The 24,974-nt window shown below is 39.1% G+C and overlaps 2 protein-coding genes across 2 annotated transcripts; both read right to left on the bottom strand.

Moving 5' to 3' along the window:
- Positions 1-669: 669 nt before the first annotated feature.
- LOC113012098 (interleukin-31 receptor subunit alpha) lies at positions 670-19,096 on the bottom strand. The gene is made up of 15 exons (XM_026152079.2): positions 18,963-19,096; positions 17,076-17,226; positions 15,386-15,533; positions 13,313-13,482; positions 13,075-13,235; positions 12,618-12,783; positions 10,919-11,001; positions 10,353-10,584; positions 8,437-8,625; positions 8,194-8,298; positions 6,699-6,845; positions 4,826-4,957; positions 4,631-4,727; positions 4,430-4,511; positions 670-3,864 (listed from the first exon to the last, which is right to left on the bottom strand). Exons 2-15 carry the CDS (start codon positions 17,131-17,133, stop codon positions 3,190-3,192), a joined length of 2,445 nt encoding a protein of 814 aa, XP_026007864.1. The 5' UTR covers positions 17,134-17,226; positions 18,963-19,096; the 3' UTR covers positions 670-3,189.
- spmap2 (sperm microtubule associated protein 2) lies at positions 18,174-24,814 on the bottom strand. The gene is made up of 6 exons (XM_026152083.2): positions 22,045-24,814; positions 21,900-21,961; positions 21,743-21,800; positions 21,073-21,199; positions 20,414-20,567; positions 18,174-20,117 (listed from the first exon to the last, which is right to left on the bottom strand). The coding sequence occupies exons 1-6, from the start codon at positions 22,104-22,106 to the stop codon at positions 19,876-19,878; spliced, it is 705 nt and encodes a 234-aa protein (XP_026007868.1). The 5' UTR covers positions 22,107-24,814; the 3' UTR covers positions 18,174-19,875.
- Positions 24,815-24,974: the final 160 nt, after the last annotated feature.

Genomic DNA, 24,974 nt, shown 5'->3' with positions numbered 1-24,974 from the left:
TGCTGTAAACTAAGTTGGATAACGATGAACGGTTGGCCCAAACATGGCCTACATGTGCAGTTTTCTATTGGTTAAATTACATTTATACTAAACTCAAGGTGGGTCTGGCTACCGGAACACAGACACCACCCTGTATGATACAGATGTTGGTTGTTTTGGGACATTTGGTGTCCACATTTAATCACAATCAGCACTTAGACTTTAAACTATAACAGCTCAAGTCTCCACACACCTGAGCCTTAAGACACAGATGAGGTGTGTCTGCTGTCTCGTCAACAATCAACTTCAAAAATAGGATACAGTGCTGTTATTTAAATAGTTACAAGTGTACAATTCTGACCACGTGCTTGATTTGCAGGCTGCTTGCAGAGTGATTTATATTATCAAAATGTATACAATTAAATATTAATTTCATTAATGTGAACAAGCTTCCATCTCACAATTCGGCCCTAATAAGTTTTTCTTATCTCTGTTTTTATGTTCTTGCCTTTCGTTGCTTGTCGTAATGGCTGAATTTCAGTTAGTCTCTTTAATTTTACACACAATTTACACACAGACTAAATAAAGATTCCTTTACAGTAACTATAATGTGGTTTGCTGAAAACGAATATATATATATATATAGCCTATAATATATATTTTGTTGGAGTGATGAATCGAAACACAGAATTAGCACACAGTAAATTTAATATTTTACCCTTGAAATTCTGGTTCATACATTGAAGTGGATATTTTAATTCTCACAACGTACAAATTATGTAAACCAAATACAAACTCAGCTCGGAAGTATTCACAGTTACAAAGATGGCTCATTCTACTGTAACGATAAACTCAAGTCAGCAGCAGCATTTTGAGGGGTCTGACTCTGAGACATGTACATTTTTAAAACATGAGCCCACTTTCCAAACTGCAGGCGTGTAACAGAAAATAGGTAACATGTAGCAGAAGAGTCTAGACTAGCTGTAACAAACCAGAAAGAAATGCTGTTAATGGGCAGTCTAGTTAGTCTTTGTTCACAGTATTTATAACTAGTTCAAGTCCTTTTTATATATAACTAAATCTATATCTTCCTACTTAGATAGACAGATATAGATATATATATATACACTCACTGGGCACTTTATTAGATACACCTTGCTAGTGCTGGGTTAGGCCTCATTTGGTCTTTAGATTCAACAAAGTGCTGGAAACATTTTGGGCCATACTGACGTGAGAGCATCACACAGCTGCTGCAGATTTGTTGGTTGCACATCCAATGATGCTAATCTTTTATTCCACTACATCAAAAGCTTCTCTACTGGAATGTGACCAGAGGGCATTTAAGTACAGTGAACTAATTGTTATGTTCAAGGAATCAGTTTGAGATGATTTCAGTTTTCTGACACGGCATGTTATTTTCTGGACACAGCCACCAGAAGATGGTCATAAAAGGATGGATGTCGTCAGTAGCAATATTCAGGTGGTAATTAAACAATGCGCAGTGTGCCAAAAAAAGCGTAAGACCACCATGACCAGGCTAAATTGTTGATATAATGGAGGAATGATTCATGTTTTTATCTTTCTTACTCCAAATTCTGATGCTACCATGTGAATCTCACAAAACTCATCAGATTAGGCAACATTTTGGCACGGCATGTGGTCTTCTGCTGAGGTATGATGCATACTTCAAGGCGTAACATCTGCGCATTCAGATATATGCTTTTTGGTTCTAATTAGTGGCTATTTGAGTTGCTGTTGCCTTCCTGTCAGCTCAAAGCAGTCTGACCAGTATCCTCTGACTTCTGGCATCAACAAGGCATTTTTACCTAGAGAACTGCTGCTCACTGGATATTTTCTTTGCTTTTCTTTTTCTCTGGACCATTCTCTGTAAATCTCAATAGATCAGCAGTTTTGGAAATACTCACACCAGCCCAACCCTAAAACCAATAACCATAGTCATTTGAATCTCCCTTCTTCCCCATTTTAATGCTCACTTTGAGCTTCAGAAGATTATCATCTATGTGTCTAAATGTACCGAACTGGCTAAATAGACTAACCAGTTGAACTTGTGTATCTAAAAGAGCGCCCAGTGAGTGTATGCTTTTTTTCTTCTTCATAGGCACACACATAAAGCTTTCAGATACCTGATTTCAACTATATAAGCAACAAGAATAAATCACTTCACTAAAAATAGAAAAATAACAGCCAAGTCAAACATCATTAAAATACAGGGAGCAGTTTGCGTTAACATTCCTCAGCACTGACAGCCAAAACATGCGGCGTGTATATTAGTAAGATGAGAAAAAAAAACTTCATAATGCCTCAAAACATATACAAAAAAGTAACCAACCAATCACAAATGAGTGTGTTTACATATATATATAAAAATAATCCATCCTCCCTTTGACTGCTCATATTTATCTTGTCAAATAAAAAAAGATGTTCTTTACAGAGCCAGGCCAGCTGTTACCCCCTGTTTTCACTTTCTATGCTTCTGCAGAGTATAGCTTCACATTTACTGTAGAAAAGTGGTATCCACATTCTCATCTCCTTCTTAGGAAGAACTCGTATAAGTGCATTTCCCTAAATGTCAAATGTCAATGGCAACTGATTCCTGTTCACATCTTTTTTGATGGGAAAGATTCCCCAGCCAAAGCTTGAGAACATTCCCATCATTGGAGAATTCCCAGTTGCATGAAAGGGGCTAATGTTAACTGGACTGTTGTCAGCCGACCTTACTAATTACAGTTACTGCATCCTGACTTTGAAATCATTTGACTACAAAAATTAAAAAACAACAACAACATTTTTTCCATATTTTATGACTAGGAGACAGCAAGGTGGTGCAGTGGTTTCCATTTTTGCCTCATAGAAAGAAGTTCCTTGGATTAAAGTCCACTGGCTACCTGGGCCCTTTCTGTATGAAGCTTGTATGTTCTCTCTGGATACTCCAGCTTACTCCCAGAGATATGTATGGGGTTAGGTTAATTGGTGATTTTAAACTTTCCATGAGTGTAAATGGTTAGACTGGTGACCTGTACTGGGTTTACCCTGTCTTTTTGTCCTATGACACAGCCGGAATAGGTTCCAACACTCGCCCTGGCAACTGGATAAGCACAAGGTGGATGCATGAATGTGTCTTTACATATAAATAAAACACAATAATGACATTTTTGATGAATAAATATTATGTACTTCCCTTTCGTGACACTAAATCGTTGACGAAATGTAAGGATCACACTCCACAGGACAGTAGGAGAAATCCACAAAGATAGAAGGGAGAAACTGTGAAAATGATGTTGTGAAATTATCTGAAGAATCACTGGGATGACGGATGTTGTTAGACTGCATCAATGAGTTAAAGCTGCTTTGAGAAAAAGGATGCTTGAGGGAACTGATTTCTGTTGTGTGAGAAGGTAAAACAGCGGAAGAAGATATACTGCTTAAGTCAGAGAAGGAAGCGGGGATCTGATGGTGCTGCAGAAAATGATGCAAGGTTTTCTGTTCATCCTTGGGCTGTGACTGAGATGGCTCGCTGGCTCCACCTAGCTGCAACTTAGCATCATTGACGTTAGCTGTCTGCCAGTCGTACTGGTCACAGGAGAGGTGCACAAGAGGCCCGGGAGTATTCTGGAGCGGTCTGGATAACATGACACTGGAGTAATCTGAGCAGCAGGGGGAAAGATCAGTTGCAGACCTTCTGGTTAATGTTTTCCCTGATCTACTAATGTCAAGTGGAGACCGGAGACTGGAATATGTTCGCAGATTACAGACACCCTGATAGCTGTGGTCCTGATCCAGGCTGGAGTTCTCCAGCTCACCAAGCACAATGACTTCAGAGTATTTGACTGCAGGCTTCTCCGGCAGCACAAGAGGATTCATACTCTGTGGGGGGAAAAAAGCAATGAAGTCAGACATGCTATCTCTATTCCAAGCTCTTTGCACTGCCACTGCTAAGCACCGTACTTTAGAATTTTAAAACAGAACGAACAAGAACTGTAAAAATGGCAAAAAAGCACAGACTGCTTTCTCTGTCTGAATTCTGAATTCACAAGTGACCGACCAGAGAGTTTATCAGCTTGGCTCCAATGACCCACTTTGGGAGACAGCCTCAAGTGGCCATCTGAGGAATTGCAGTTCTTGGCACTTTGCATTATGTGGCTTGGTTCCCACTGACAGTAGCCTTAAAATGGATCGACAACGGGTATTTTCACTTTCAACTAATTGGGCAGCATATTTTTTTTCTCATCAAACATTATTTAACACCCGTGATTTGCTTTACAGTATTTGCAGCCACAGATTGGTACAATAAAATCTGCCCTTTTGAATAGCGGTAAGCTCCATAGAACAAACAGAACAAATGTCAGGCTTTTGCAACTCAAACAATACATGAAAGAAGGATCAATTGATTATTGGTTTTATTGTGATTGGCTGAAAAAACCTGATTTACCTCCAAGGTAGTTTTAGGGGCCCAGTGGGACAAGCTACTGTTGGAAGGATCAGGGACATCTTTACACAGCTTCTCTTTCACACTAAACATCACAGAAAATATAAATAAATAAGTAAATAAAAAACGTAAAAATTCATCTCAAGGCTTTGCATGCAATAGCTATATGTTTGTATAAGATAGATATTTAAATGGATATCTTACATTCCATGCTGTGCTAGGCAGGCCATCAGTATCAGTGCCAATATCGTCAGCACGAGTGGAACAACCACATACATCACTACCGAGATGTCCTCAGAGCCTTCAAAAACACATAAAGTTGTTAAATATAAAGGTGTGTGTGTGTTTTATGCTTTCTTTTTTTTTTTACTTTTAAGGTTCATTTAAGTTTGTCCTCACGTATGTGCACATTAGCCATGGTCCCAGTTTCTCCGGCACCAGCCTCAGTATTGGCCAGCATGACGATGGCGTAGTTACCGGGTGACAGATTCTGCAGCGTGTAGCTGCGAGCGTGACCAGGCACAAAAACACCTAAATAAACATGAGAAGCTATAATTGGCAAAATGTGATAAGGCAGGCGATCCATCAAGTCATAACAAATGGAAGGAAAAACAAACATCAAGCCTTTTACCCCTTTTCTCTCGGTTAACTTCATCCTCAAAGGAAAACAAAGACAAGTCGGTCTAACCTTGCACTTCCAAAAGGATTGCTTTTAATAAAGCGGTGTTTAAAAAAAATGCATGATGTTTTTAATCTGTAGTTTTTCATCTATGCTTCACATATCCTTTTGCATCGTAGCATGTTTTTTATGAGTCTGAGGACATGAAGTGGCTCAGACTGCTGCATAGTAAAGGTTTAGTATTGTTAGTCGTGTTTCTGCTGTGTAAATTCGAGAGTGGCTGTTTCGTGATTATGGTAGTTTACAGTACTGTGAAAAAGTCTTACCCCTCATTTCTTTTTATTTTGCTACCAAAACGGGAAGCAGGTGCACCAATTTATTGAAACATATGCAAACAGACATGGAAATACAGTATCTATGTAAATGTTGAGGTCGGGGCTCTGGGGAAGCCACTATGAGGGGGGGGGTTTCTATCCAAGAATGTTTATATTGCACTGGCAGTGTGAGGTTTTTTTTTCTGAAGACACCTAATCAGATGCTTTCCAGGCAGATCAAAATCTGACTTTAAGTTTCTGTGTAATTTCATCAATCTCGTTGAGATTAGGCTAAAATACAGCCTCAACCCGTGACAGAGCCTCCTGTGTTTTACAGATGATTGTTGACACTCACTGTTATACCTCTCCTGAACTTCTTAATATGATTTGATGACCAGTTGAACCAAAACTAATACCGCTCATCTCCTGTAGATAGCATTTGGTTTTTTGGCCTGCCACATCTTCTTTTGTCCTTCCTTTGTCCAGCTGCCTCAAATGCCCAAGGACACACTGCACATCATGCCAGAATATGCAAAGGTTTCTCTCCCACTCTCCTTTTTCTGAGAATATGCAAAAGTTTCAGCTAATACCTCTTAGGAGATCACCTTGTTGGTGCAAAGAAATTATTTTATGACTGTGTTTTCTTTGGCATTTTTTTTTACATTCAAATAACGAAATGGGGAAAAAAGCATTAAATGGCTTGAGAAACAATACCAAAAAGAAATTAATATAAAAAAAACATAGGACCGAACTTAAAATTTGTAAAAAGCAGCCAATTTGCAGCCAAATATGGAGAACTATTGCTCAGGACCACGTTCTTTTTTTGTACAATGAAGTACTCATAAACTTCTGACTCATTTCTACAGGGATGAAGTTGTTAAAAATAACAAGTATAGGGTCTTTACAATATAAAGCACCTGTGAAGCTGGAGTCTGCCACAGCGGTGATTTGACTAAATGTCTGCATGCTAACGTACTAATGGTGACAATAAAAACATCCCGATGTTTAGTAGGTTTAGTATTTGCACAAACCAAAGTAATGCAAAAATGATCACCCTGATGGTTGATATGCTGTTACATTTCACAACATTTTTTACTATTATAGTTTGGAAATGTCACTAAAAATGTGCCAAGTTCATGAAAAAGTCTGCCATTATCAGTAAATCTATGTTTGCCAAGTAGATGCTGGATGTTAAACTGAAACACAATTGCAGCTTGTTGGAGTGAAATGAAACAAAAATCAGATACTATGTAAGGCCATTTTCATCTTGTTGCTGATCACTTTTGTGCGGCTGTGTATAAAGTAAAGGTGTGTCTTCATATGTGTGTCAGGGACTCACTCCTTGCGGGCTGGTCTCTGGTTCTGTAGTACAGAGTGTAGTTACGGAGGAAACCACGAAGAAGCTCCACAGGTACAGGACTCCAGGTGAGCTCCACCATGCCGCCTGAGATCTGCTGCACTTTTACGTCAATACCAGCTGAGGGTGCTGTGCGGACAGAAACGAAAGCAGGCAGTGCGATGATGGCGATGATAACTAAACCACATGTTGTAAGAAAAAGGCTATACCCTTATTTCCCAACACCATCCAATCTGATTAAATTGTTTGCACCAGGAAACTGAGATGATATCATCTTGCCCACGAGTAGGTGACCTCCTTCCGTGACAGTGTGCAGCATTTCTATTCTTTTAAAGCTCTTTGAGTGTTCAGATAGAGTATAAGAACCAGTCCATTTACCCCTGTTCAGCATCTTGAGACAATGTCCCTCATTTTGACTGGCTCTGCAGAACATGCACTTTTCTAATGTCTGCCTTTTTATTATAATGAAATCAAGTTTTAGCCTATCTAATGTGAAGCCAATCAGTGAAAGTTGCAAATTACCATAAAGTCACAAGCTTTGCAGATTTTAATGAATCTGATGGAAACTCTATTTTCAGAAAAACAGAGTTTTTGTCCTTTTTGCTATTGTTATTTTTCTAATTTTGCACGAAGGGAAAATGTGAAATGAAGTGTGCATGCCATAAAATTGTAAGCCAAAGCTACATTCAAATATAACACATCTGCCTACATCCAAAAACTGTTTGCACATTGTTGTTGCTACGCATTTAGTTTGTTGGGGTCTAATCACCCTATCTATATGTAAAGGTGGACTGGGAGATTTTTATTTATTTATTTTTAATGAAAAATATGCTGTGTTGAGCTCACTAGATCACTGTCATGACTTAATCAGCACCAACACAGATTCAGCCAACAAAAGCAAGAATTAAAACGGCAGCTAAAAGTGACTTGTTTGTGTTGCAATTAGCCTTACCATCCTTATCAGCAATGGCGTGATGATGGTTTTCATGACATACAACACGAAGTCATTGGCTTTCATAATGCACAGAGATTATAGTGCAACTCATCTTAAGCATCAATGCTGCCATTCAACTATTTATATATATTTCTACTATTCATTCATTGTCCACATGAATTGCACAATTTTGTAAAAGAGTCTACTTCAGTTGTTAGTTGGATTACTTTGAATATTAGGAACTAATTTGCAAGAACATTTTTAAGAGGTGGAGCTTGAGCCAACTTGAAATTCGCCCTTGTATCAGCGAAATTATTCGTTTAAAAAAAAGAAAAAGTTCATCTTTAACAGACGACCTTGAGAGTAGCAGTCACACGCACGATGGGGAAATTGTGAAGCATTGTGTATTTTATTTTTCTTACTGTATTTTTCACAGTAAGAAAAATACACAACCCTCAAAAGCCAAATAACAATCACATCGAGGTTGAAAGGCTACTTTAAAGCTCAGCATGAAACAACTGCAGTGTTGCACAGACTACATACTTCCTTGCCGTGTGTACGTGTAGAGCGTTGTGTTTTTCCCCGCTCCTCGTTCGCCATACACGGCTCTCACAGAAACAGCATAACGCTCCATTGGCTTTAATCCCTCTGAAAAGAGATCAAACGTGAAATACACTTTACTTCTCTGCTCTGTGTCTTCCTCATAAATCATCATCTTGATAAGTGGATATTAAGATTGATGGCGCCGCAGTTTTAAACAGGCAGAGTTGTATTTTACAGGATTACCTGTGATAACCAGCGATGTCTGGTAGCGATTCAGCTCTTCCCAGTATAGCGTGCTGCTATTTTTCTCTCTCACCGCAAACCACTCCACCACATAGCTGCTCACAGATGCATCAGTTAGAGCCACCCACCGAACCTCCAAGCTACTGTCGTTCAGAGGAGTTGCAGTAATGTGGCATGGGGATGGTGACTCTGTGGAGCGAGGAGGAACAAGATGACTACCACGGGATTTAAAAAACAATTGTTAGTGCATTAAAATTTTTTTCTGGCGTCTCTTGTTTGATATTGGTCCCTTATAATGTCATAAATTACCAAAAGTCAGATTAAACAATGGTGTCGGTAAATAATGGTGTATCTGCACCATTATTAGTACAGTTTGCTGTCTAATTTGTTCACAGGATTTCTTTTAGTGTAATACCTGCCCTTCCGCCAATGAAAGATCTCTTTATGACAGACAAATTAACTTTTAACAAATGCGGATGACAAATGCACCAAAAGGCTTTGAAAGGTTCAAAGACCTTCTTTGGGCCCTGTCATGCTTTGCTCCTCAAAAGAACTTTGTCTGCTGTTTCTTTTAAACATGGATAATAACACACTATTCAGTCTTTCCTTTATACTGTTTATATTGTGTCATGTTTATATTATATAAACTCTGTGTTTTTAAAAGTCCTATACAAATAGTTATTATTTTTATTATTATTATTTTGTAGTAAGAATCAGCCGCATGACATCTGGCGTGTCACGTTATTAAGTATTTTTGTTTCCTGAATTCAGGTTCAGGTCAGGCAGGCTGTTCCTCCCACTCACATCCTCCAGGTTACACTGTCAGTGTCCATATGGGCTCTGAAGTCCCCAAGTAGGACAAGTAAGTCTCCGGCTGTGGCACATTTCAGCACTCCAGTCAGGGACCTGAAGAAGGCAAGGTACTCTGCTCGACTGACCCAAAGGCGCAGGGAATCAACCTTCTCGTTTAGTGAGGAAAACCCCAACGTGCAGTCGTTGAACTATATATACCCACCAGAGTCCAACCCCTCTTTAGCAGACTGGTTCCTGAACCCAAGTTGTGGGTTGAAGTGAGCCCAACTATATCTAGCTGGTATCACTTGGCCTCAAGTACTAGGCTCAGGCTAAAGAGGGGACATTCCATCTATACAAGTCCAATTTCAGCAACTGAGAATCAGATTGTCAAGTCTTTGACAGCTGCCTAATCCCTTAGTTATACTTCAATAGGCTCAGGCTGCTCCAGTGATGCACTGAAGCCCCCCCTCCGTGTTTACGCACAACAATTGCATTAATTGTTGGCGATTGTTAAACTCTGTTGCTCTCTTCCAGAATGTGTCTTTTGTCCTCCCCTCTGCTCTCTTCTCTTTCCTCTCACCTAACCGGTCGCAGCAGGTGATCTTTACCCTGCAATACAATGCACCTTGAGGCAACTGTCATTGTGAATTTGCTCTATATAAATAAAAATTTCATTAGACTGAATTATGTGGTTGCCTCTTTTGAGTGAAACATGAATACTCTGGTCTACAACTTGGAAAGAATAGGGAAAAGAGAAATAATGGGTGGGGTGGCATTCCTAACTCGGGCATCTTTGTGTTACAGATAAAAATATGGACAGAGATCTTTTAACTACTCTGCAAAAACCTTTTGTGGGAGCCAACTGCCAAATGTCGTCATTATAAGTAGGAACCGCATTATTAGAAACATGTAGGATCCATGACATTTCCATGGCATGTCAATAAACATGTCACGTTTAATTGGAAAATTTGTCAGAGACCAATAATTAACAAGTTACTTTTAGTATAATCCTCAAAGGCAATGTATTAGAAGTGCATTTGGTCCACTGTGTGCAACTTCAGTGATTATCAGATAATGATAATAATGCAGAAAGTCATCTTTTACTAAACAGCGATGCCTACCTGTTTCAGAGGATCCATGCAGCAAAATCTTAGATTTTGGTGACACGCCGGCAGAGGTGGAGGCCGTCAGAGTGCAGAAGGAACGCCCAGCAGGAAGGAGCAAGCTACAGGATGTACTCAAATGGTGCAAATATTTGCAACTCCCATGATCACTCAAGATCGGAGTGCTTTCTGTCTGGCAAGTCACGTTGTAAAAGATAATTTTGCCATTGGCCAGAAAATGAGGTAAGGGCTAAAAACAGAAAGAGAAAGCAGTGACTCAAAGCGATGTAATATTACTGAGATTTTAATTAAGCAATCCTGTTATATAAACACAGATTTTTAAATTCTCTCTCCGTTTTCTCCGGCTGTCTCAGTCTTACTCTAAACCTGAATCAAACTTAAATGCAATAAACGAGTAAGTTTAGGGAGACATAAAAGAAATTAGAGACAGCGTAAGGGTGGAATGGTGATTAAAAACAAATTGAATCCCAAAGATTATTAAACGGTAAAGCTCAGAGTGATAGTCATAAGATATTAAACTAGCGAGCTCAAACTCCCATGCAATTCAACACACACACACATACCTTCCAAAGCAGAGAGACGAGTCTCCATCCATTCCTGTGATTTTGTTTCACTCGTCTCCAGAATACTGGTGCTGCAGATGGAGCTGATAGGCGAAAAGAGGGGAAAACATACAAAAATAATTTGAATGAGATCCACCAGAACATCGAGGGACACAGTGAACCTACCTGCTGGCAGTGAACAATTTCAGATTTGTCTTCTACAGCAGGGGTGCTTCCTGTTAAGGAATGATCTAGCTCTTTGCCATATGTGTCAGCAATTGCTGACACATAACAACACAGGTGGGAGACATGACGGATGTGATACTACAGTTTATTTGAACTGTGTCTATGATGTCTTTAACACATAGCTGTCTTCACTGTTATTTTTGCCACATAATCAAATCTAGTTCAGAAACAGAGCCTGGAAGCTGGCATAGACAGCGGTCCCAAGTATTCATTCTAGGTTATGGTACTGAGGGTTGGTTGGTTTATTTGAGTGGCAGCTGGTCCACCATTTACATGTTAGGTAGAGTCAAACATCTCAAAAAATGATTGCACGTCGCTGACCTGGAAATTGGTACTGAAAGACAAATATAAATAAATGAATAATAACCGTCTCTCTGCATCTTTGTTTTCTGACAGCTTCCCACTGTCCATAGAATAGACTAGAGCGTAAAAAAGCATATGAATGCATTTGAAATGAGGAACACACGAAAAGATTCTAGAAGGTTCATCTAGGTTTGTGTAGCTGGTCCACATTTGGTTTTTGGACTGACTGAGTGGGGTTGCTGTAGCTCATTCGGTAGAACAGGTCATGTACTAATCGAAAGGTTGGTGGTTTGATCCCTGGCTGGCAAGATACTAACCCCCACTAACCTCCATCCATCGGAGTGTGAATGGATAGAAAATGCATAGAAAAAGTGCTTTCTTGAATGGGTGCATGTTGTATAAAGCACTTTGAGTGCTCCAGGAGAGTAGAAAAGAGCAAGCTGTGCTGAGGAAGCACTGAATGGAAAACAAGCTCCTTCTGGAGTACAATCAGTTGTAAAGGAGAGAGATGAGGCAATATGATTAATTGATAAGGACATTTTTTTAAACGTATGCAACTGGGAAGAGAATATCCTTCCCAGTTTATATATATATATATATATATATATATATATATATATATATATATATATATATATATATATATATATATATATATACACATATATACATACATACAGGTGGTTTCATATATATATATATATATATATTATTTTTTTTTTATTTTTTTTTTCGTTGTGTCCTTGGGCAAGACACTTCACCTACCGCCTACTGGTGTTGGCCAGAGGGGCCGATGGCGCGATATGGCAGCCTCGCTTCTGTCAGTCTGCCCCAGGGCAGCTGTGGCTACAACTGTAGCTGCCTCCACCAGTGTGTGAATGTGAGAGTGAATGAATAGTGGAATTGTACAGCGCTTTCAGGGCCCCGCAAAGCGCTATATAAATGCAATCCATTATTATTATTATCATTATTATTATTATTATTATTATATGTAGGGATGGAGTTGTCGTGCTACCACAACCAAGATGAGTGGTTAATAGATGGAAAATAATTATTTAAAAGGGGTCTTTTCCTCCCCTTATGATTGTTTTTATAATCTTCCTTTAGTTATCATTATTACTAGGATTCAACAGTGGATTTAAGCAGAAGCATAGCAACCATTTCCTCTCACCATCTTCTGCTGTCCTTCCCTGAAGTGCTTTGCTCCACATGCTCCATGGACTTGCAGGGCCACGGTAACGGTGGCGAAGCCTGATGGTGTATTCTGTATCAGGTCTAAGGTGACAAACCAGGACAGAGTAGCCTTCCATTGTCACATTTCTGATCTGAAAATCAAGCTGTATAGCAAAAACAAAAAAGAATGAGGTTGTGAAGATGCAATACATACAGTCTGATGTTCTGTGAAACAATTTAATATCAGTAAATATTTAAAGTGACTTATTATGCTTTCCAACAAAGTCTTGTACTTTTTTTCCCTACGTTCTGCTACTTAAAAATGTAACATTCTAAACACAGAAGTGGTGCTGAAGAGGAAGAAAACAGGATGTGTGAAATTTTGGTTTCTGCAGGTGTGAAAATGAATGAACGTGTTATTTCTGCATGTGCATGCAGTTATAGTAGCGGCTCACCTGCTCAGTCGCTGTTTCAATTTGTGAATTCAGATTTCCCTGCTGGATTTCATTGTTAGACACAGGAAAGTCCGATGATACGCGGCTCCAAGTTACATTCAGACACTGAGGAGAACCACGAACTTCTGTTACGTTGTTCAGGATGGCTGGAGGCAGCATCACTGAGAAATATGGGAAGAGAGACGTGAGGCATGAGCGATGAGATGGGATAAGCAAAGGGAAAGCAAAACTACCGTACCTTCTGTCCTGCCGGGCTGACATCGAGGGTGCGATGAAAAGCTCTCGCTTCCACCGTGTGCTGTGACTGTGATGCAAAAGTCAATCCTTGAAGTTGAACCATTAAGTCCTATTGTGCAGGTGGTTTCATGCGTGGTGCAGGTGTATGTCTTTTTTGCAGACCTGTTGGCACTTTGACAGAAACAAACATGCACCTACAAGGTCAACGGAGCGCTACTACACGAAAAGAGAGTGATGTACCAAAAAAGGCATAAAACCACAAACCCACACAGAAACATGTTGTGTCAGGCTCAGGTTCAAATTCACAGTTTTGCATACATCTTGAACAGTAATATCAGCTATATATATATTTTAAAAAAAAAAACTAGAACAAAAAAAAACACAGAGGAAGTGGAAACTGTGTGTCTCCCACCATCGAAGCATATCAAATCTCCCATCAAAGCCTCACACGGATGTCATTTTCAAAGGTGATTACACACAAAAGGATTTGCATAGGCACAATGAATTACCATCAAACAACAACACCAGCTCCAACTTGCAAACCTGCCTGCGTGCCAAAGCACAACGGTGGACCACTGCTGAACGGAGACTTGGGTAATCTCATTGAAATGGATCATTCTGAATCCACCACAGGCACCGATAAACACTGCAGATTGCTAAATCAATGTTAAGTTGACAAGCAGCACACGCAACATCTCACTGAGAAGAAAAATGCAATGAAAAAAAAAAGCAACCCAAAACTGAGCCTGCCATGACAGATATCAAACTTACATCTAAGACAGTATCAGACAGTTTGCTTCCTGCTTAGCAGCAGCTGCAGAGAAATTTTTAAAGGACTTAAAGCCATTTCTCAAGTTGAATTTCACAGTCATTAAAACATTAAATTAAAGCCGTTTGTCAAACTCTTTCTAATAACGACCTCTCTTTAATAATAACAGTGATAAAGGATTTGGCACTGGTGACGCAAACTCATACAGAATGATTAGTAGCACAAATCTTTAACAAATTAAACCTGCAATAACTGATCTGTCTTTTCCACTCACAGACAGCGCACACAAGTGCTGAACGCACCGACAAGCGCAATTAGCAGTTATGGACAAGCTTTATCGCTTACTTGTAGATCTGTTACTGGTCTCCTGGCAAAAGTGCAACATTCACACTTGTATAAGTTTGCTTTTAGCTATACGTTTTTGTTTCTTTAACTGGCATTTTTTTCTTTGCAAACAGCTGCATGTTGTAGCCTGAAAGACAGGTAAGAGCAGTAAGCGTTCATCATAATAGTAAAATTATGAGTCAGTCTGTGAAACAATGACCTGAAACTTTCCCTTACAGCCCCGTAAAGCTGAGCAGAGCTCAGGTGTTAAGTCCCCTGGAGGTTAATGATAACATGCCTGATGTTTTCATGTTGTTATACTATGAATGTTTTGTTGCAGCGTAGAATAAAGATGCAAGATTAAAAAACTAAAAATACAAAAGGTTTTCCGTGTAGCCAAAAGCTGATACTTGTAAGGGTTTTTCATCTTTGCCACCCTTGCCCCAAAAGACATCAACAGCGAGTTCTTTTATTGAGAAAAGCTGTTTTTTTAGACATGGAAAATGATCAATTTCAAACATTTTTTTTAAAAAGATACATCTTCAAAAATACTGAGTGGTACTTTGGACTTTTCATGGGGTTAGTGGACATTGTTAATCTACCAATGTTATACATCAAAAGGGAGAACTTGAGTGAATGAAAGAACAAGAAAAAAACAAATGGGAAACAAAAGACCTAGTCAACAGGGTGATGAATATGAAAAATGATGTAAATTATAGGCTGCAGGCATCAGATCTCCGAAGAACAACACTGAAGGTTTGTGTGTGATGGCCTTTCCAAAATTAAAATACTGTAGTATAACATTTTTCAAACGATTGTGTTAAACCTAACAACTGATTCTGATTAGATACTTTGATTAGGGTCTATAAAATCATGATCACAAAAATAGATTTTTACGTTGTTTCTTTTTCACTTTCCTTATCTACATATTATTCAAATGTCTTTGTCTTTCTTTTTATGTAAAAGAACATTTTGTCTCACCTAGATATCTTCTCAACCTGCAGAGTGTATTTCGTTGTTGGCGTGTCTCCGGGCTCCCAGTGGCAGGTGACATTAACTCGATGTATGAACACACAGCCGATTAGCCGAGGGGGTCGGGGGAAGGCCGTGGATGTTGTAATGCAAAACACTGGAAGAATTGAGAGTGGCTGGAGTTAATGACATGGAAAAGCACATGTTGCAGTTCATTGATAAGGATGAGTGTGGTTTTTAGTTTATTGTGTGGTGTAGGTGGGTAAAAGTGGATTTTAAAAAAAATTAACTAAAATAAGGACCTTTTATCTATGAGCCAGTCGTTGCATGTCAGCACTCGTGCCTTGCGGTACCTTTATTAAGCAGACTCATCCTTATTAGCAGGATTTATACTGATGCCAGTCTCTTTTGAAGTTTTGATTGATTATGTGTGCTCAAAAAAAATGAGGCTACACACATTTTAAGCATCAGCGCAACTGTTTTATCATCTCAGAGTGTGAACACAGTGCAGAGAAAGGCTTTCATGTGACTCAGGTATGCAAAACCTCCACTGCCCAAGTCTGACTCACTGTTTTCAAATTTGGGATGGTGAAAAAGAGATGATGAGAGGAATTAATTAGCTTTCAGCCATTTATAAGTTATTTTCCCTGAGGTTACAACAGTAGTTCAGGCAAGACGGAACAATATCCTTTCTTGGCTCCTACTGCCATAGCTTGTTTTGCCTGCTGGGTATACCTGTCGTAAGCCAATATAACCATACGCTGGTACAGGTGGACTGATTTCTTCAGAATGATGATAATGCTGACATTTGGGGACTTTTAGCTGTCTCAAAATCACCAATCTACTGCAAGATCAAAGCTAAAAAGAGGCAAAACTTTAAACCGATGATGCATAAATAGGGGATCTGGGGCTGAACTGCAGTTTCTGGCCTCAGGGTGTATACCGGGGATCCTTTGAATTCAGTGGGTTACACACTGGGGCCTGCATGGATCAGGCTAGTTCCAGTGTAGATGGTCGAGTGGACTGGGCTAAGGGGGAGACTGCAGAGAGATTCAACACTTTGGGCTCTTAGTTGTGTTTCCAAGCTGTTCCTCAGTTGTTTTTCTGGAGTGGCAGGATGCATTCCACTGCTGGGGGAGGACACTGCTGATAGGCAGAGCTCGTGTGATGGGTGTGCATTAGTGCAAGTAGCACTTTCGTGAATGTCTTGCAAGCGGAACATTGCATTGCAACAGGAGGTTTACTGCTATTGAAGTCCCCTGTCACCTATGTTAATAATGATAATAATGTGCCACTTACGACATGCTTCTAGTCATCCGACAAATGCTTGCCGAATTACGCACTCCGTGTTTTGGTCTTCACAGGCTGAAATAACAAAATGTTGTGCAGCACTGCATTCACTCACTTGTTGATAAGCTTGTCTGCTAATTGGTGTTATATGGTTATTATACAGTAGAATAACAAAACTGTGTGGTATAAAACCAAAAACAATAACCTGGGAGGAAAGTAGAGGGATGTGGTGTGACATGTTGTGGTTGTAACTTTCTCATGCTTGGTGAGATTCTGTCATTTAAATAACAAATTATTACCCGGTTCCACTAACGACACTTCCAGAAATACCAGCACATCCTCACATATTGTTTGAAAGCTTGCTCTGGATGATAACAAACAGCAGAAAGATAACAAAGTTAAACATTACCCAGGACGAGTCCAGCCCCCAGCAGCCAGGTCCACATCACAGCTGGACTCCGCTCCATGAAGACCAACTGCTTTTTCACCCACTCACTCCCATCATGCTACATGCAAATCAAGGACTCTTCAAGGACTCTGCACGCTGTTCCGCAAAATTGCTAAAAAGATTTGTGAAGTGTCAGCACAGGATGCCTGATAATGAATAGCTTTAGTGGTTAGATTACATCATTTCCATTGAATGCATTTCTGTAAGTTAAAAACTGTTTCACTACAACATTTTTTTACTGCTTTGAGTTCCTTGGCATTGCACCATAGGAAACGCACCAACCAATGTGACACATAGCAGTTTGTGCAAGTGACTTTCTAAAGTTTGTGAAAGCTTGCAAGTGGTGACTAGATCGACCACAATAAACAATTTGACATCTGACTTTTCCCCTTGACAGAAAACAAAGCTCCCCTCAGGGTGGGAGCTCTTACTCAGTGTGTTGGCGCACACCAATACAAAGCCACTCCAGATTTTTTGGTTATTTAAAGTCAGAATAGAAAACAGCATTTTAAAATGGATTATCATTATAGCCCATCTAATACATCTCTCACAATCTGATATATTGGTATCTGCATACATAGCAGCCTGAGTCAAGGGTCGTTGCAGTAAGCTGATACTGCTAACTAAACATCAAGCAAAGTAAGCAATGGCCCAGATGTTGTGCTTTAAAAACATTGTGAACTTTATACATTTATTAATGCACTAATATCAGAACTTTTATGTGCAAAAAGGTGCCAATCAGAATCGCCCATAACAAACTTCACTCTGAAATCTAAAGTTACATTTGTGCTAGATTCATAGTTTTCAGATTGAGGAGACAGTGACTGAGATTTTTAGATGCAAACAGTTTGATTATTTAATTTAATTATTTAAAGGAAGCTTAATTTCAGCTAAAGCACAGTGTGTAATATATAGAAGATTATAAACTATTCGCTGATTTACTGTGTTTAGTGCTTCTAAACACAGAAATGATGTAGCTTTCAAGTATTCCACCTTTGCACGAATAACATTAATAGACGTAAAATGCTTTAAATATATTGAAGAAAAAAAATCACGAAATTCTTAAGTCACACACTGGATCTTTATTAATCAAAACAAAATGATAAAACAAGTTCAGTAGAAATCAAAATAATCAAATCTTTGAAGGTTGGAAGTTAGTCAGAGTTAAACATTGCTCAAGTGTTCCTTTTTTTATTATTATTATGCATATAAACGAATCACTGAAGTACAGGATGACCCCAATAAATTTTTTTTATTGGATCACTGTTACTCCAGTTTTTATTTGATGGGCTCTCGCGATCTGTTTCTATTGTAACTCAGCAGGTTCACAACAGGACAGTAACAGCTGGAGCACTTTGGCTTTCTGGTCATTCTTGATCACTTTCCACATTTATTTAATTTAATTTAAAATGCGTTATAGCGAAATGGTTACGATGCTGTTTGTTTTTCTTCTTTGTTTTTGACCAGCTGGTCAAAATAGATTTGGGTAAAACATCGCAACGAAGTGAACTCGAAATTTGCAAATAATGGGCGATTTTTTTTTTCAAACTGAAAAAGCCGACTTCTCAACCAACTCACTAATAACGATGCGCGAAAGCACCAATGAGAGCTCAAGGAATAAAGCAACAATCACTTTTAATCACTCATTAAGAATTGTGGTAGCAGATTTTCTCGTCAACAAACCGCTAACGCTTGAGCAGCTTGACAGGTTGTTTTTCTGTTTGCTTACTGAAGCGTTAATCACGTTAAACAGCAGAACAAACATGCACTATGTGAGTTTCAACCAAAGTTGCAATTCATGAAACGAAACGAGCGGCTGCAAAATGTCAAAATCCGAACTCCTCTTACCGGATTATGCCCGAATGATACCCGTCTCGTAGAGTTCATCTACAGCGATTGCGCAAAATCTGCCGCTTGTCACCTCGAAGTAAACACACCAGTACCGCCCCACTCCGTGCCCAATGTGTGGCGTGCGGTTGCCTAACTGCGGATCGAGGTCCCCCCAAACGGTCACTTTTATATAGCCTACATGACATTTACACGTCACAAATAACTCATAACTTTTTCTATAACGAAAAAAAAAAAACAGGTTTCACTTTCCCGCATTCTATGTTGTGGCCAATTTACACAGAAACTACTCCAAAACCATTAGGCGCATCTGCACTATAATAATAACAATCGTTTCCTTTCAGCTATTACCTTTCTTAGCCTCGAAATTAGTCTGCAGTGTGTAAAACTGACGCATGGGGCTTGTGTTAACAATAACTATAAAAGCAATTAAGACGTGAAGGATGTACTACAGGATATGTGCTGCATAATATCACAAAGAAACTTCATCTGTGGGTAAGAATATCCCCCCAGTTGGTCTAATCAACCTGCAATTAAGCATGTTGTTCATCATTACCAAAGATGCACAACAATAGTCTTTAAAAAAGATATTTCACACACAAGCATGTTTTTAAGGAAAATAAGGAGAATAATTACACTTAACAGCAGCTTTATCCTGGCAAAAATTAGACGGGTAAAATCAGGAAATCTTCAGTTAATACAGTAAGTCCACAGTGGCAAATATCCAAGGGCTTAAACACTAAGATGTTGCAGTAGTCTTTTACTTATGTGCATAGCTATTCGCGCAGCAGAACAAATAACAAAGCTTAGTCATTATTTCACAAGGAAAACACTTCATCACGATTACAGTCTTCGGCAAGGAAAATGGAACAATCAACAGCTCTCTGGGGACCGGTGTTTGCCGTCACTGCTCTTACTCTGAGCTGCATTTGCGAGACAGAGGCAAACAGAGCTGTTGTATTCTGGGAGAGGGGCTGGCTGATCGGGCTCCCCGGCTGATCGTGTATGGGTCATATCCCTCATACAGAGCCTTCCTCTCTTTAGGACTGGACAGATCAAGAAGTCTTTGGCTGGTTATGTAGCTCTTTGCAGCTTTGGAAACGGACCAGCACACTGGGCGGTCTCCTTTGAACTCGGGGTGGTCATTCTTCGGAGCTAGGGCAACAAAGGTGATTGTGTCAACTAGCAGACAATACAATGCAAGTTTAAACACATGCAAAAAGTCTAGACAGCTTGAAGAAGAAAAAAAAAAAAAGCAACTCAATTCTAAAAACAAATTTGTATTCAGACGAACCCCCACGGACAAGAAGTGGAGCTACTTCAGTAACCTAAAGAAGTCCAGTTGCCTTTATTTCAAGCTCTCTAGAGAACCTTTACCTGGGTGACTGAGAGCCTAGACAAGCAAAGAAGCAAGCAGGTGAAAATTGCATGGTGGAAAAAAATAGGCTTACTGGCGAGTAGCTCTATGTGTGGAGATGCTTTAGAGGGCAGGTGGATTACTTGTACATGTTTAGATTCGTGCCTGGATTTCTCCAGAACCTGCCTTCGCTTTGGCTGGGCGAGCTGGCAGATCCGTGAAGTGGCAACAGCTGTCTGTGTGCTTACCTGGAATCAAATTTGTAAATAAGCCTATTAAACACAAAGAAGAATGGTGTCAGTCAGGTATTTTTCATCCTGTCCATATGAAACATGGATTTATAGTCATGTCACACACTTTAAATTGAAATGTATCACACCACGCCTAATTAGATAAATTAAGTTGAAAGGATGTACAGGCAATCACACGTCTCAGGATTAGGGAAGTTATTAACTTTGATCATCCTAACCTTCCTTGAAGGGAAAGTCAAAGCCAACCACAAAACACCTGGACCTATTCATGCTTTCAGAATACAAAACCAGTAAAAAACACAAGATGGCTCTGTTGAAAGTTATAATATAATTATATAATATATTTTCAAGTTTTGGTGCTTTAAATACCGGACATTCTGGCCTAACTAACACAGTAGGCTGTGGAGTTTAAAAGACTTTGTGGCAGGTATGGTAAACTAGCAGTCATCTAACAATGCACCACATATTCGTTTTCTCTCAGGAAATAGTTTGTGTTACTCACAGGGACCGACAATGGGCAGGCGGGCTGCCAACCAGCTGCAGGCGCCCGAGGTTGAGCCAGATGACACACCCGTTTGGATGGGACGGCCTTAAGAGCCCATTCACTGACCTGCCATATGGGAGAAATTCTGAGGAAGGACATAAAGATGGAGAGAGCTTTAAAAAAAAAAAAAGGTCTTGCAGGTACAGTTTAGCTACTGCCTAATTTGACGTGTTTGTTTGTGACATGTGTAGTGGCAAGAAAATTACAATAAATAGGTTTTCTTGTTATGTCTCTAAAGGGAAGGCTTCAGAAGCTTCAGGCTTCATGAAGGTCTGCACTTTACTCTGCTGCAGATGTGCACACAGAAAATTCTGAGAGGTCTGATTGCAAACACTGATGATGAAAGTTTCATCACTTGAATCCAATCAAACAAGTTTCTTATCTTGGTTTACTGGATCTTGCTAATAATATTAGTACAACATAAGATCTTAATGGGGACAGGGTGACAAAGCTGTGGGAAAATCTAACATTAAAAACTTTTTTAAAAAAAAGGAACAAGAAACTAGAAAACTGACTCATATAGTACGTATAAGAGCACATAAATGTTTCTGAAAAAAACCCCCCCATAAAGTTATTAAGAAACTGCCCAAAATGGGTCGCGCATTTATTAGAAGTCTATTATATTTACGTGACTTGATTGTAGAACTTTCTACTTATGCACAAGTCCGACCAGCGGGGGGTTAACTCTGTTGAAAACAAAATAACAATTATGCATGGTGTTACAAAAAGGCAGCAAAGATCAAGTTTGCCAAGAGAAGAAAAAAGGAAACGATTGGTACACAGACCAATTTTAGTGGTTAATCCGCTCCTTTCTGGTGGAAGCTTATCCAGCCAGTAAACAGACCGACTGAAAAACAGAAAAGAGCCCATTTGTGAAAAAGAAGGCGACAAAGACAGAGAGCTTCGTTAAAGGGTGCGATTCAGACCTACCGGTCTGGATATCTTAGTCTGTTTGGTTTGGGTTGAGCCAACTGCTGTATCCGAGTCGCCATGGAAACACTTTATGCAACTGGGAGAACGCTTTGCTGCTAAAATGATTCAGTTGTAACAAAAGAGAGTTTCTCAATTACAACCACATACTTTTATATCTGAGACAGCACATTTGTCAGTAGTTCTGGTTCGATCATTATCATAATGGTAGTCTCAGATGAAGCTGAAATGCTTGAGCGGCTTGGGATTCATAACTTTTAGTTGCCTAAAGATGACGATACAATGTCTGGATAAAAGCATTAGGATGATCGTTACTTTGGTATAGTTCTCCAGTGTTCTTGAAGGGTATTCAAAGCTCTTCTTTAGATGTTGGCTAACTTTTGCTCCATTTTCTATCAAGATGATCCTGCAATGCTTCAATAATGTTGATATAGTTTTTAATAATGTTTTTCTATCCAGGTACGCTTTTACTTCACTGACAGAGATCACTACCATCTTGAAAAATCAAGCTGTTGCCAATCACATGCTTTCCATGATAATGCATGATGGATCAAAGCCTGACAATACTTTCCTGTGTTCATAATTGAGTCGGTTCTTTTAAAGATCTCCAACAACGCTGGCTGAAATGGCGCCAAACAATGACAGCTCTACAGATGTTTTACTGATGCTGTAGACACTAACTGTTGCACCTCCCTGATGACCTTTACTGTACATACAGTTGATGCTGTCAGCTTAAAAATTCCAAACTCAGATTCTTTTCTCCTCGTTTCACTTCCTAAAAAAAATAACTTCTTGACATCTTTTCCACTAAGACCGTTTCTGATAGGTCATGAGTCAGATCTACGTCGACTTTTCCCTTTCTTTATTACTACAACTACTGCTTGAAATCACTTTTGAAAAACAACCGAAAGTCTGACAGTTTGGAAGCAAAACATAACGCATGAGGAATGACTAATGGCTTTTTCCAAGTAGTGTAACAAGCCTGATTAGTTGTCTAGGCAAAACGAGTTTTAATACCTATGTATAATTTTTGTCTGTAGCGTCCATTACAAAGCCAAGTGCATTATACCCTTCCAAAACTGCTTACACTATAAATAGAAACCAATTCACACAATTAGCTTTAACATATAACAGTACTTTTTCCAGTTACCTTAAAGCTATACTTACCTGTCCTGCAGCTGAGGTAGCAGCTTTCTGTGTTGACACCGAAACCTGCTGGTTGCTGTAGTAACAGGTGACAGTACACCTGCCTATGTTGAATGTGCTTGGCAAAGCGAGATCGTCTCCCACTTGCTGCTCGCATAAATTTCTCACTTTGTCATTGGCAGTGAACAGCTGCAATGTGAGATAAGACCTACATTTAACTTTAACTAGCATTCATACTTCCTTCATTCTTCAACTGCAAAAATACTAAAGATTTAGTTACTATATTTTTGTTTACATAAACTCCAAATGGGCATGAATATCATGATTCCTTTTAACATTTTTTCCCTATATTGGAAGGACTGTATAGCATAGACTTTAAAAAACAAGAATTAGATGCACAAATTTGGATTCATTTCTCCAGTCCAGACAACTGACCTGGCCAAGGCAAATTAATTTCTCATCAGTGATTGAGACTGACTTATCAGTCATATTAAAAAAAAAAAAAAAAGAAATCATCGGTATAAAATGTTTGACAGCACTCACTAGAGTGATCAATACTCAATGGGAAATTTCAAGGAACTCTGTGAAGAGCTAAGACTGAAAACTGTGCACAAGATGGAAGGGCCTCTTTCTAAACAACTGCACATTCCACCATGTAAAACATTGTTAAGCTTTGTAGTTATGTACAACTATCAAACAATTGCGCATAAATACAAGTTATTCAGATGTATCACCACTTTGTAAAGGACTGGAAGACCCAAACTGTCATCGTCAGATGAGAGGAAATCGGTTAATGTCCACAAGCTCAGCTGAAATTTGTAGCTGACCACATAAAGAAGTCGAAAACCTACTAAAGAAAAGTTTGATGGTCAGACGAGACAAAGATTGAGCTGGCTAGAATGACAAGGTGAGGCTGTCAAACCTACAAACATCAACAGCTATCAGGTATGGTGGTGTTTTTTTTTGCCTGTCCCTTGTGGTTCTTTAGCCGTCAGAATTGATCATGGCCTTGCTATATTGGCCCATTTGATCAGCCTTTGTTATTTCTTTTATTTTCAGTTGTTACAGACGGACAGACATGGGCTGGGGGACAGGAAAGTGAGAAAGGGCACTTTAAAAACAACAACAAAAAAACAACAACAACAACAAAAACAACAACAACAAAAAACCCAAAAATAACAACAACAACTGGGGGTTCCAACAGGACTGTGACTGTAATTGCACATAAACTGATAAAGCAGACCAATACAGGACATCCAGAATTTCCTTACCAAAGCCACAACCTTGAATCCTACCATTTTAAACTTGTTTAATTTTGACACTGTGTGGATTAGAAAAAAATCCAAAATAAATTCGAAGTTGTGCACCATATTCTTTTTTTTTAAAAATCCATCATTCCATCTGGGAAAAAAGAAGTGTGTGTAATTTTCTAAGCTAAACTGTGTGCTGGAGGAGTAACTTGAACTTACCTTTAATTCAATTCCAAATTTTAATTTACATTATTACATTTATCATTATGAAGCTCATAAGTTTTTGTGTTACACTATCTCATACCGTACATTACCAAATCTCCATTTGCACTATTTGCCTATTTGCACTACTCTGCCTGGTTTGCACTCAATGTCATTTACCCTTATATTGTATATTGTATAGCTTTCTGGTTATATGTAAAATTGTATTATATTTATTTAATTTTTTTACTTTAAAATATTTTACTTGCATTTTTAATCACTCTTATATTTAAATGTTCATTTTCTATTTTATCTAGGGATTGAGAGTAACGA

This window comes from Astatotilapia calliptera, chromosome 19, assembly GCF_964374335.1.
Source record: "Astatotilapia calliptera chromosome 19, fAstCal68.1, whole genome shotgun sequence".
Classification (NCBI taxonomy): domain Eukaryota; kingdom Metazoa; phylum Chordata; class Actinopteri; order Cichliformes; family Cichlidae; genus Astatotilapia; species Astatotilapia calliptera.
The sequence above is the reverse complement of the archived record's forward strand: the minus strand, read 5'-3'. Positions and strand labels throughout refer to the sequence as shown.